Here is a 13,523-nt window from a genome sequence, read left to right on the forward strand (position 1 = left end):
TTGTGGATTCGAGCCCCATGTCAGGCTCCGTGCTCAGCAGGGAGTCTGCTTCAGATTCTTTTTCTCCCTTTCCCTCTGCCCCTCCCATCCTGGTCTCCTTATAATAAATAAAACTTACAAAAAGAAAAGGTGGGGACACTGTAGCTAGCAATTATGGCCACAGTTCTTTAACTTTAGCTATCATCTGCTTCATTGGAGAGCTTGAGAAAACATTGCTGGACTGTATCCTGAGTCTCTACAGTTTCTGATTCAATAGGTGGAAAGGAGTCAGAGGATTTGTACTTCAAACAAGTTCCTAAGTGATGCTAAATACAGCTGTATTGAGAACTGTGTTCTGAGAAGCCATGAACTAGAATATAACCTGGATTAGGTTGGGGTGGTCAATATTATTCAAAAGGTAAAACTAATGAGGGTTGTTCTGTTGTGAGGGGAAATTAGCTATTACCTTAAGGAGTTTGGTAACTTTCCCAAAACTATAAACGCAATATAATAAATTCAATTATAAGAAATGTTCTTGATAGGCAAAAATGATAAAACTAATGACATTTCTCTTTAAATCTATTTTTGCTAGGGGGACCTGGGTGGCTCAGTGGGTTGGGGCCTCTGCCTTCGGCTTGGGTCATGATCCCAGCTTACCAGGATCGACCCCTGCCTCGGGCTCTCTGCTCCGTGGGGAGCCTGCTTCCTCCTCTCTCTTTCTCTGCCTACTTGTGATCTCTGTCAGGTAAATAAGTAAAATCCTTAAAAAAAGAAAAAAAAAACCATATTTTTCCTGTAGTTGACAAAACAGCCATAAACATGGCTCCACTTAATAAATACTCCTTCATTAATGCTGTTTGCCCTTTTCTAGGGCTTAGGGATACAGTCAGTGAGCAAAACAAAGCCCTGTCCTCAGAGGCAACATTCTACTATCTCATCTATCCTATCTTAACACTCATTTAGGTTAGTGGGCAAAACTTTTAAAGACTTTATTAAAAAAAAAAAACCTCCACTATTAAAACTGTACTTAAAAATTAAAAGGGTGATTTTTTAAAAAAAAGATTTTATTTATTTGACAGAGACACAGGGAGAGAGGGAACACAAGAGGAGTAGGAGAGGGAGAAGCAGCTTCCCGCTGAGCAGGGAACCCGATGAGGGGCTCAATCCCAAGACCCTGGGATCATGACCTGAGCCGAAGGCAAACACTTAACGACTGAGCCACTCAGGTGCCCCAAAAAGTGTGATTTCTGTACAAGAACAAAAATAACTTTGGGAGGGAAGATACAGTTTAGTATACTCATCTTTATTTATTTTTTAAAGATTTTATGTATTTATTTGAGAGAGAGAGAGCCAGAGAATACAAGCAAGGGGAGTGGCAGAGGGAAAGGAGAAGCAGGCTCCCTGCTGAGCAGAGAACCTGATGTAGGGCTCTATCCCAGGACCCTGGGATCATGACCTGAACTGAAGGCAGAGGCTTAACTGACTGAGCCACCCAGGCACCCCAGTATACTCTTCTTTAGAAACCTAAAATCAGGTGCAAGAGAGGAATTCTTTTTTCCTGACAGATTCTGTAAGCACACGCAAAGAGCTGCAATTACTGTTCCAACTGATATTTTTGCCTCAATGGTATACATTCAATAGCTCAGATTCCTCAAATCGTTAACTGGGGCAGATAATTTGGTCATAATTCTAAAACTAAAAAGGAAAATTCTCAACTTAGGCAAGTTCCAACTTGGGTCTGACATCTCAACATGCAATTAAATGATACTTAATCACTAGATTTCGGTAAAATGTGTGGTAGGACCAAATTATCACATTTTGCCCTAGACAAGGGAAAATACATTAAACAAATTTGAAGGTTTATTTGAAAGATTAGGGAACAGAGAAAATTATATATTCTTTACCAGCTTTACTGAGGTATTCTGTATACCATCAAATCAATCTGCTTTAAGGCTACAACTGAATGACTTTTTAAAGTTTATTTATTTATTTATTTATTTATCAGAGAGAGAGAGAGAGAGAGAGAGAGAGAGTAGACAGTAGGGGTAGTGTCTGGCAGAGGGAGAAGCAGGCTCCATGCTGAGCAAGGAGCCCAGTGTGAGACTCAGTTCCAGGATGCTGCAATCATGACCTGAGCTGAATGAAGAAGCTTAACCGACTGAGCCACTCAGGCATCCCTGAATGACTTTTTAGTAATAAAATCTGCAGAGTTGTACCATCTTCATCACAATCCAATTTTTTTCCCCAAGATTTATTTATTTGACAGACAGAGATCACAAGTAGGCAGAGAGGCAGGCAGAGAGAGAAAGGAGGAAGCAGGCTCCCTGCTGAGCAGAGAGCAGGATGTAGGGCTTGATCCCTGGACCCTGTGATCATGATCTGAGCCAAAGGCAGAGGCTTTAACCCACTGAGCCACCCAGGCACCCTTCACAATCCAATTTTAAAACATTTCCATCATCCCCAAAAGATCTTTCAAGTCTATCTGTAGTTATTCCTACTTCCTGCTCCAGGCAACCGCTAGTCCATTGCTCTACAGATTTTCTCCTTCTGGGAATTTCTTATAAATGAAATCATAAAATATACGATCTTGTGTGTCTAAGTTCTATTTAGTATGTCTTCTGAGGCTCATCTATGGTATGACATGCATGGGTACATCATTCCATTTCACTGTTTAATAGTACTCCACTGTATGCATAAGTCAGATTTTGTTTATTCATCCATCAGTTGATGTGCAACTGGGTTACTTCCAGTTTGGGGCTATTATAACAATATTATAACATCTACAAACAAGTCTCTATGTGGGCATGTTTTCTTACCTCTTGGGCACATAACCAGAGCCAAACTGCTCTGTTATGTGGTAATTTTATAGTTAACTACCACACTGTTTTCCGCAGTGGCTTCACCATTTTACATTCTTACTAGCAAGATATTAGGGTTCCAGTTTCTCTATATCCTAATACTTGTTACTGCCTATTTTGTTACAGCCATCCTAATGGTGGTATCTCACTGTGGTTTTGTTTTTCCCCTTGACTAATGATGTTGAACATCTTTTCATGTGCTTCTAGGCCATTTATCTTCTTTGGAGAACAGCTGTAAAAATCCTTTGCTCATTTTTTAATTCGGTTGTCTCTCTATTGCTGGATTAAGAGGACTTTGTAACTCTGGATACTAAACCCTTCAAAAATACGATTTGCAAATATTTTTTCACATCCTTTGGGTTGTCTTTTCACTTTCTTAATAATGTCCTTTGAAGCACAAAACTTCTAAATTTTGATGAAATGAAAACTATTATCAATGTTTTCTTTCATGGATGCTTTTTGGTGTTATATCTAAGAAATCTGCCCGCCTCAAGCTCAACAAATATTTTCTCCTGCCCTTTTTTTCCCTGTAAGTTTTATAGTTTTATTCTTACATTTACGACCATGATTTTTAAAATAATAATAAATATATACGACATACAATTGACTATTTTAACCTTTTTAAAAATGTATAGTCCTAGGGGTGCCTGGGTGGCTCAGTGGGTTAAAGCCTCTGCCTTTGGCTCAGGTCATGATCCCAGGGTCCTGGAATCGAGCCCCATATCCAGCTCTCTGCTCGGCAGGGAGACTGCTTCCTCCACTGCTTCCTCCTCTTCCCACTTGTGAACTCTGTCTGTCAAATAAATAAATAAAAAATCTTAAAAAAAAAAAAAAAAAAAAAAAGTATAGTCCGGAAGCAGTAAGTACATTCTCATGCTGTGCAACCATCACCACCATCCATGTCCACAACTTTTTATCATCCGAAACAGAAACTCTATATCCCCCAAATAATAACTCCCAACTCTCCTCACTCCCTGCCCCTGAGGATCACTGTTCTACTCTCCATCTTTATGAACTGACCACTTAAGTACCTTGTAAGAACCTTGTTTAAGAAGAATCATTACAGGGACGCCTGGGTGGCTCAGTTGGTTAAGCAGCTGCCTTCGGCTCAGGTCATGGTCCCAGCGTCCTGGGATCGAGTCCCACATCGGGCCCCTTGCTCAGCAGGGAGTCTGCTTCTCCCTCTGCCTCTGCCTGCCATTCTGTCTGCCTGTGCTTGCTCTCTCCCCTCCTCTCTCTCTGATAAATAAAAAAAAAAAAAAAAAAAAAAAGAAGAATCATTACAATTTTTGTCCTTTTGTAACTGGCTTATTTCGCTTAGCTTGTTTTTAAGATTCATCCATGTTGTAGCATATGAGAGAATTTCCTTCCTTTTAAAGACTGAGTAATATTCCATTTTATATATATATTTTTTAATTTTATTTTTTAAAAGATTTTATTTATCTATTTTACAGACAGAGATCCCAAGTAGGCAGAGAGCAGGCAGAGAGAGAGGAAGAAGCAGGTTCCCCGTTGAGCAGAGAGCCTGATGCAGGGCTCAATCCAAAGACCCTGAGATCATGACCTGAGCCGAAGGCAGAGGCTTTAACCCACTGAGCCACCCAGGCGCCCTTCCATTTTATATTTTTATGACATTTTGTTTATCCATTCATCTAATGATGAATAAGCCGGGTGTTTCCACCTTTTGACTACTGTAACTAGTGCTGCCAGGAACACTGGTGTACAAGTATCTGAGTCCCCATATCAATTCTTTGTATACTTAAAAGTGGAATTGTTGAACTATACTATAAATCTAGGTTTAATTTTTTGAGGATTCACCACACTGTTATCCATTTTTGTTAATTTTATGTATAGCATAAGGTTCTAAATTTATCTTTTTACATGCTGCTATCCAGCTACATTAGCACCATTTATTGAAAGACAAAGACTGAGGAACCATTAAATTGCCTTGACATCTTTGTAAAAAATCAAGTGACTATAAATGAAAGAGCTTATGTCTCAATTCTCAATTCTGTTCCACTAATCCACATGTCTGTCCCATTCCAGCACCACAGTGTCTTAATTATTGTTGCTTTAAGTGAGTTTTAAGATGAAGAAGACCAAGATCTCCAATTTTGTTCTCCCTGCTACCTCAGCATGTTTTGGCTATTCTGGGTTCTAGACATTTCCACAGAAATTTTATAATCAGCTTGTTGGTTTCTGCCTAAATGCTTCCTGAAATTACAGTAGGGATTGTGCTGGATATCTATATCAGTGTGAGGTAATATTATGACTTTAATAATAATTAAAGTCTTCCAATCCATGAGTATGGAGTGTTTCTCTAATTATGTAGATCTTCAATTTCTTTCAGCAATGTTTTGTAGTCTCCTGTTAAATTTATTCCTATTTTGATTTTTTTTTTTTTAAGATTTTATTTATTTATTTGACAGAGAGAAATCACAAGTGGGCAGAGAGGCAAAGAGAGAGAGAGGAGGAAGCAGGCTCCCTGCTGAGCAGAGAGAGCCCGATGCGGGACTCGATCCCAGGACCCCAAGATCATGACCTGAGCCGAAGGCAGCAGCTTAACCCACTGAGCCACCCAGGCGCCCTCCTATTTTGATTTTTGATCATTTGGGGAAGGAATTCAGTGCTATTGTGAATGACAAAATTGTTTTCTTAATTTTTTTTTTTAAAGATTTTATTTATTTATTTGACAGACAGAGATCACAAGGAGGCAGAGAGGCAGGCAGAGAGAGAGGAGGAAGCAGGCTCCCTGTTGAGCAGAGAGCCTGATGTGGGGCTCGATCCCAGGACCCTGGGATCATGACCTGAGCTGAAGGCAGAGGCTTTAACCCACTGAGCCACCCAGGCGCCCTGTTTTCCTAATTTTTAAATTGTTCATTGCTTCTATGGAAACAATGGATTTCTGCATAGTGAGAATAAAACCTTGCTGAAATAATATAGTTCTAGTAGTTTTGTGTGTATGTGGATTCCTTAGAATTTTCTACAGAAAGGATCATTTCATCAGTGAATAAAGATAGTTCTACATATTCCATTCCAATCTGGATGCCTTTTATTTCATTTTCCTAGCTGACTGCATTGACTAGGACCTCCAGTACATTCAGTATTTTCCACCTTCAATGGAATGTAAATGGTGAGTGTGGACATCCTTGTTTCCAATCTTAAGGAGAATGCATTCAGACTTCCACCATTACGCACAGTACCTATATATTTTTTGAACTGAGATAATGGTCCCCAATTGTTATGGTTAAATTGCTTATTTTGCCTTCCAATTATGTCAGTTTTTGTATAACATATTTTGGGGCCTGTTATTAAGGTATGTTTATAATTGTTCTATTTTCCCAGTGAACTGACTTTTCAATTATAAAATGGTCCTCTTTGTTTCTAGTATTTATTCTGTCTTAAAGCCTATACTGATACTGCCTGTACAGCCAATTCTCTTATGGTTATTGTTTGGATGCAATATCTTTTCTCATCCTTTTTCATTCAACCTATTTGTGTCTCTGAATCTATAGTGTTTCTCTAGAAAACAGCACATAGCTGGGTGTAGTTTTTTATCCAGTCTGACAATAACTCAGAGATTTAAGAAGAGTGCTTTTTTCTAAGGAAGGTCATTCTTCTGATCTACACATATAACTTTGGGATATAGACCAGTAAGAAAAGAAAAACTCTTCAGACACACTAACCCTGGCAATCACTACAGTGACAGGTGGTGCCAGATTTCTCTCACCTGGGGTGCCTGGGTGGCTCAATTGGTTAAGTGTCTGCCTTTGATCAGGTCATGATCCCAGGCTCCTGGGATCAAGCCCTGCATCATGCTCCCTGCTCAGTGGAGAGTGTGCTTTTCCTTCCCCCAGCTCATGCTCTCTCTCAAATAAAATTAAAAAAAAAAAAAAAAAAAGAAAGAAAAAAAAGATTTCTCTCATCTAATTCAGTAACCTACCTCTCAGCCACTGCTAGCAGCCGTTCTGGCCTGAAGGTACCCTCAGTGTCAATGTACATGGCCTTTCCTTCTCCTCCACCTCGGTCAATGGGAAGCTGGACAGAACAAAAAGAACAGTGTACAAATGAACACTGTACTTCTAATATAACTGATCAACTTCACCACCCACCCCCAATAAAGCAAAGGGAAAAAAAAATTTAAAGAGTCAATCAGGAGTAGATAGGAGGCATTCCCTTCATCATTAAGATTTTTTTTTAATCTGACAAAGAGAGAGAGAGAGAGAGAGAGATCACAAGAAGAGAGAGAAGCAGGTAGGGGGAGCGGGGGAAGCAAGCTCCCCGCTGAGCAGAGAGCCTGATGTGGGGCTCGATCCCAGAACCCTGAGATCATGATCTGAGCTGAAGGCAGAGGCCTAACCCTGAGCCTCCCAGGTGCCCCAGGAGGCGCTCCCTTCTGATAGAAATAGAGCTAGCAGTAGATACGAAACTCCTGGTGTTCCACAGCATGCAATTCCAGACTCTTACCAGAGTTGGACTACTTGGAAATACAATCCAAACTCAGTGATAAAATTCTATGACTGCATATCAACACAAGATTGAACAATTCTTTCAAGAGTATAGATATTTGAAAGTTCATTTACTATCTTAGCTTTAATAAGTTAGAGACAGTGATCCAATACTCAATTAATTTTGTCACATTCAAGCCACATTTACACTTCACTTTATTAAGCAGATTTGCTTCTGCAGGTTCCTAACGAGGTTTGGCCATGCCCCAGGGACATTCTAGGTAAGTTTAAAGTATGGCTGAGAGAGAAGAAAAAATAAGGGTGTTTATTCCAATAGTACCTACAGATGTTAAAATTAAACAAAAGGAGGAAAAGGAAAATATAGTTTAAAAAAAAAAAAAGAAAAAGGGAGGAATGCCATCAAAATTATCTTATGAGCTAGTTAGGGAAATCTTGGTTTTTAGGCTACCTATCCCATGTCAGACAACTTTAAGTTCTACAAATTTTATGTGAATGATGCCAAAGGGTAGTTTCCACCCTAGCAATCTACTTTGGAGTCATAATTCACCTTTAAATTCTGAGGAAAATCCTTAAGGACATTTTATACGAAGGGCCAAGAAACATCAAATTTTCTTTCTTTCTTTTTTAAAGATTTATTTATTTCTTTGACAGACAGAGATGACAAGTAGGCAGAGAGGCAGGCAGAGAGAGAAGGAAGCAGGCTCTTTTCCAGCTACAAAGACCTCTATGGGTGAAGGGAGACCATAGGTGACTGGGTATAGGTACGAAGACTGACAGAAAAGTGGACAAGGTCCCAGTGTGTTATTGAGCCAACTTCAAGGTGGTGGACTGCATACTCTGCCCATTGTGTCTCCTCCATCTTGCCCTCTAGTGCCACTGCAGTCAACTCATATTACTGGACTGGAACACCACAACCAAGTTAGTTTTTATTTATTTATTTATTTTTAAAAAAGATTTTGTATTTATTTGTTTGGCAGACAGAGATCACGAGTAGGCAGAGAGACAGGCAGAGAGAGTGGGGGAAGCAGGCTCCCCGCCGAGCAGAGAGCCTGATGGGGGGTTCAATCCCAGGACCCTGGGATCATGAACCGAGCCGAAGGCAGAGGTTCAACATACTGAGCCACCCAGGTGCCCCAAGTTAACTATTTTTAATAACTGCTTAGTACCATAATTTAACTCTTCTTCCTATTTTACAATGATGTACATTGTTTTGAACCTTTACCATTTTATAATGCCATTGTGTAAATTCTTTGGACATTTATCCTTGACTATCTGTGAACAATTGTGTAAGCCACATTTTGTCAAAGGGTATATGCATTTAAAACTGGAATTTATGATAAAATGTCTTCTCAGAATTTTAAAATTAGTCTAGTACTTTAAAGAAACACAGCCTGTTCGTTTCTGTGGTCTAACTGTGGCTCTCAACTTTATGTAACTTATTAGACAGAGATCTAATGTAATAGAGTTTCACTTCATTAAGAAAATCTGAATAAATGACAGCAGATTATGTTTAGATTTAAGCAGTAATCTAACATCCTTTCTACACTTCTAGTTCTAGCTCTTAGGCTGGTGAAATGTAATCCTTTCTGTTATTAATGAATTAGCATCCTCTCTCTCTTTAAAAAGATTTTATTTATTCATTTGAGACTGAGAGAGGCAGAGAAAACATAAGCAGGGGGAGAGGTAGGGAAAGGGAGGAGCAGACTCCCCACTGAGCTGGGAGCCTGATATGAGACTCTTGGGACCCAATCCCAGGACCTGGATATCATGACCTGAGTCAAAGGCAGGCGCTTAACCATCTGAATCACCCAGGTGCTTCTTCTCTTTTTTCTTTTGGTGGTGGTGGGGAATAGAGGGAGAGAGAGTGAGTCTCAAGCAGGCTCCATGTCCAGCACGGGGCTTGATCTCATGACCCTGACATCATAATCTGAACTGAAATCAAGAGTTGGAAGCTTAACCAACTGAGCCACCCAGGCATCCCCTATATCTATTATTTCAATAAAACATGATTTTAGGAATTAATTCACTGTGTCTATTTCCAAATCCTCCCATGAATGAGACTACAAATAAAAAAAAGTTTTGGAAGAGATACTTAATACAGAGGTAAAGCATAAAATAGAGGAGGAGTAGAGTCCCTGAGAAGGTGGCCAAAGATGGTAACCAGATCACACTGATAGGATGGGGTTTTGAAAAGAGACACTTTTCTGTTATAGCCCAAGATATGAAAAAATGGGTATAAATGTAGGTGGATTCATAAATCTGATGTGAATAGGTTGGTCACTGGCTGAGTGAGGGTTGAAGAGGAACATGAAGGTTTGAGAGGAAAGAACAAAGCATGAGAATTCTTACTGAATGGGAAAAAGAATGCCTAAACAAATTTAGTAGGTCTTCTAAGCAGTATGAATGTTAATGTCTGTCATTTTGAATTTAAAGTGAAGATAATCAGCTTTATAGTATGATTTTTCTCCAGTATGATTCAGTTATTAAGGAACAGGGTCTAAGAAGACAGTTCTCATGGGGCACCTGGGAAGCTCAATTGGTTAAGTGTCTGCCTTCAGCTCAGGTCATGATCCCGGAGTCCCTGGATCCAGTCTGGCATTAGCCTCCATGCTCAGAAGGGATTCTGCTTCTCCCCTCCACACATGCTCTCTTTTGCTTCCTTTTTCTCTCTCTCAAATAAATAAATAAAATCTTAAAAAAAAAAAAAAAAGTTCTCAAAGAAGATTCTAAGAAGGGTCCATCTAAGACTGACATCTCTTTAGGTGGGGAATATATATCTGAGGAATGACTTTAATGGTGAATCATAAGATCTAGAGTAGTGAAGAGGGCAGGTAAAGCCAGGGGAGGCATAGTGGAGGATAAGAAAACATCTGAAACAATGATGAAATCATCTGAAAACAATGATGTGAAAGTGTCTAGAACATGAAAGAATTGTATAGTAGGGGTCTATGGGTCTTAGGGATAAAGTGCCCCCCCGCCTTTTTTAAAGACTTTTAAAAATTTATTTATTTGACAGACAGAGATCACAAGTAGGCAGAGAGGCAGGCAGAGAGAGAGGAGGAAGCAGGCTCCCCGCTGAGCAGAGAGCCTGATGTGGGACTTGATCCCAGGACCCTGAGATCATGACCTGAGCCGAAGGCAGCGGCTTAACCCACTGAGCCACCCAGGCGCCCTAAAGTGCCCTTTTAATGTCCATCCCAAAAGATGCTTGCAAATAGCAATCAACTAATTTCTTTTGCAGATTTGGTTAGAGCCCAAAATCTCACCTGGCATGTTACAGCCAACGTATGACAGATTTGAGTCTTCCCAGTTCGGAATTCTCCAAACATCTCTGTGATGGATCCGGTTTCAATTCCTCCTAAAAGAGCAATAGGAAACACCTCTTAGCACAATACAAATGTTTAGAAAGAATAACTGTAGAAGTGTCCTTGGAACTCATCAGAAAGATGTATAAATAATTTATAAATTCAATTTTCAACAGCAATATTTTTATTTTGAAATAATTCTAGATTTACAGAAAATCACAAAGAAAGGTACAGGAAAGTTCCATGAAATTTTTTTTTAAGATTTTAATTATTTGACAGAGAGAGACACAGTGAGAGAGGGAACACAAGCAGGGGGAGTAGGAGAGGGAGAAGGAGGCTTCCCGCTAAGTGGGAGCCCCATGTGGTGCTTGATCCCAGGACTCTGGTATCAAGTCCCAAGTCAGGTTCCTTGCTCAGTGGGGAGCCTTCTCCCTTTGCCTGCCGCTCCCCGCGCTTGTGCTTGCTCTCCTCCCTCTCTGTCTGGGACATAAATAAATTAAATCTTAAAAAAAAAAAAGATTTTATTTATTTGACAGAGAGAAAGAGAGAACAAGCACAAGCAAGGGAAGCAGCTCGTCGTGGGCGAGTGGGAAGCAGAATCCCCACGGAGTAGGGAGCCTGGTATAAGACTCAATCCCAGCACCCCAGGATCATGACCTGAGCCAAAGGCAGACGATTAATGAATGAGCCACGCAGGCGCCCTGGTCCCAAGAATTCATCACTCAGGCTCCCCCAGTGTTAACACAATTTTACATAACCATAGTACAGTATCAGTATTAGAAAACTGTCAGTGATACAGCCCCCAGAGTTCGTTCAGATTTCTCTAGTTATAAATGCATTCATTTTGGGGCACCCGGGTGTCTCAGTGGGTTAAGCCTCTGCCTACGGCTCAGGTCATCATCTCAGGGTCCTTATATTGAGCCCCGCGTCGGGCGCTCTGCTTGGCAGGGAGCCTGCTTCCTCCTCTCTCTCTCTGCCTGCCTCTCTGCCTACTCGTGATCTCTCTGTCAAATAAATCAATAAAATCTTAAAAGAAAAAATATAGGGGAGCCTGGGTGGCTCATTGGGTTAAACCTCTGCCTTTGGCTTGGGTCATGATCCCAGGGTCCTGGGAGCGAGCCCCGCATGGGGCTCTATTCTCAGTGGGGAGCCAGCTTCCCCCCAACCCCACCTGTCTCTCTGCCTACTTGTGTTCTATCTGTCAAAGAAATAAAATCTTCAAAAAATGCATTCATTTCATTTGTGTATATGTATACAGTTTTATGCAATTTTACTGCATCTGTAGCTTCATGTAACTACCACCACAATCAAGATAAAGAACTATACCACGACAAGTCAATAAGCAGTAAATGTAAAAATTATAGAGATATCCTCTAAAATTTACTAAACGTTTCTTGTGTACCTGGCATTGTGCTATGCATATGTATGTACCATTTCATTTAATTCCAATAACCTATAATGTAGGAACTCTTTTTATCCTCACCATAAAGATAATAAAACTGAGGTATAGCGATATTAAGTAATTTGCACATATTCCTGAATATATAGTAATTTGCATACTATTCCTGAATGCATACTATTTTGCACCCTAAAAGAAAACTTGAATGATTAAATATTTGGGGAAGCAACAACAAAAAAATCTAACCTCACAGTAATTTAGGACAGCAATGTTTTCAAAAGTTCAAAAGCTTTACATGTTTCCATAAAAGTCCAATAGTTTAGTGTGCACTACCATGCACTGATACTCTAACACAGTATTCAAACATGGAGTGTTTTAGTTACAAGATTTTCAACCCTGCGTTAAAATAAGCAGAGGAAGCTTACTCTCTGAATGCAGTATTAAATGGAAATTCCATTATTTCATTGGCAGATAATTTTAGTATAAGTCAGGCCCCACCCTCTAGCAGTCTTACTTCAATGTGGATAGTTCTCTTATCTCTCTCTCTCTTTTTTTTAATTTGACAGACAGAGATCACAAGTAGGCAGAGAGGCAGGCAGATAGAGAGGGGGAAGCAGGCTCCCTCTCTTATCTCTTAATGATATCTAACACACAAATTCTACCCAAATACTTTAGTTTTGTTCTCTGACCTGGAACTTTACTAACTGCAGTTCACAGCAAAGGATAAGGGATCACTATACCTTGAAGTAGTTTGTCAAGTTCTTTTGAGCCAGTAGTAATCTGTATGATCTCTGACCGCCTTTGGTGGAACTCAGTTGCAGTAGTGAAACCCATTGGAACTAATTTAGCTGCCTCAGTCTCGGAAAAATAAGAAATGTCAAATCAACAAAATATGATTATTAGTAAAACAAGAATCAGGCACACTGTGGGAAAAGATAAATTCTAACAAAATTTCCAGAGTGTTTTCTCTTTAAAAAGTCATCAAAAGGAATGCCTGGGTAATTTAGTCAGTTAAGGGTCTGCCTTCAACTCAGGTCATGATCCCAGGGTCCTGGAATCAAGCTCCACACCGGGCTCCTTGCTTAGCAGGGAACCTGCTTCTCTCTCTGCCTGCCACTCCCCCTGCTTGTAATCTCTGACAAATAAAATTTTTTTAAAAAATAATGATAAATAAAAAGTCATCAAAATACCAATAGTTCTAGGATTATTTTATCTCTCTGGCAACTAAAGGATAAAATAAGCAAATTCAGAGATTCCATGAAAATTAATTTTTTAATTGTTAATTCAACTAATACATCCACATAGTAAAAAAAAATAACTATTATAGACCCACACATGTGTACTTTGCCCGACTTATGACAAATGTGACATACAGCATGAAGTCTAACAAAATATATAAATTATCATTTCCTGTTCCATCAACCACAGACTAGATCTCTTAACTTTTCTACTTTTTTTTATTTTTGGAGGGGGAATGGCGACAGGGGCAAAAGGAGAGAAACCTTTTTTTTAA

The 13,523-nt window shown here is 39.7% G+C and overlaps 1 protein-coding gene across 1 annotated transcript in view; it reads right to left on the reverse strand.

Moving 5' to 3' along the window:
* Positions 1-13,523, reverse strand: part of RAD51 (RAD51 recombinase) — a 32,808-nt gene that overhangs the window by 4,284 nt on the left and 15,001 nt on the right. Inside the window, exons 4-6 of the mRNA XM_082735584.1 lie at positions 12,751-12,868; positions 10,573-10,664; positions 6,781-6,875 (exon numbers count right to left, since the gene is read on the reverse strand). Coding sequence (XP_082591710.1) covers positions 6,781-6,875; positions 10,573-10,664; positions 12,751-12,868 — 305 coding nt within the window. The remainder of the gene's footprint in view (positions 1-6,780; positions 6,876-10,572; positions 10,665-12,750; positions 12,869-13,523) is intronic.

Source organism: Mustela nivalis, assembly GCF_964662115.1.
Source record: "Mustela nivalis genome assembly, chromosome: 6".
Classification (NCBI taxonomy): domain Eukaryota; kingdom Metazoa; phylum Chordata; class Mammalia; order Carnivora; family Mustelidae; genus Mustela; species Mustela nivalis.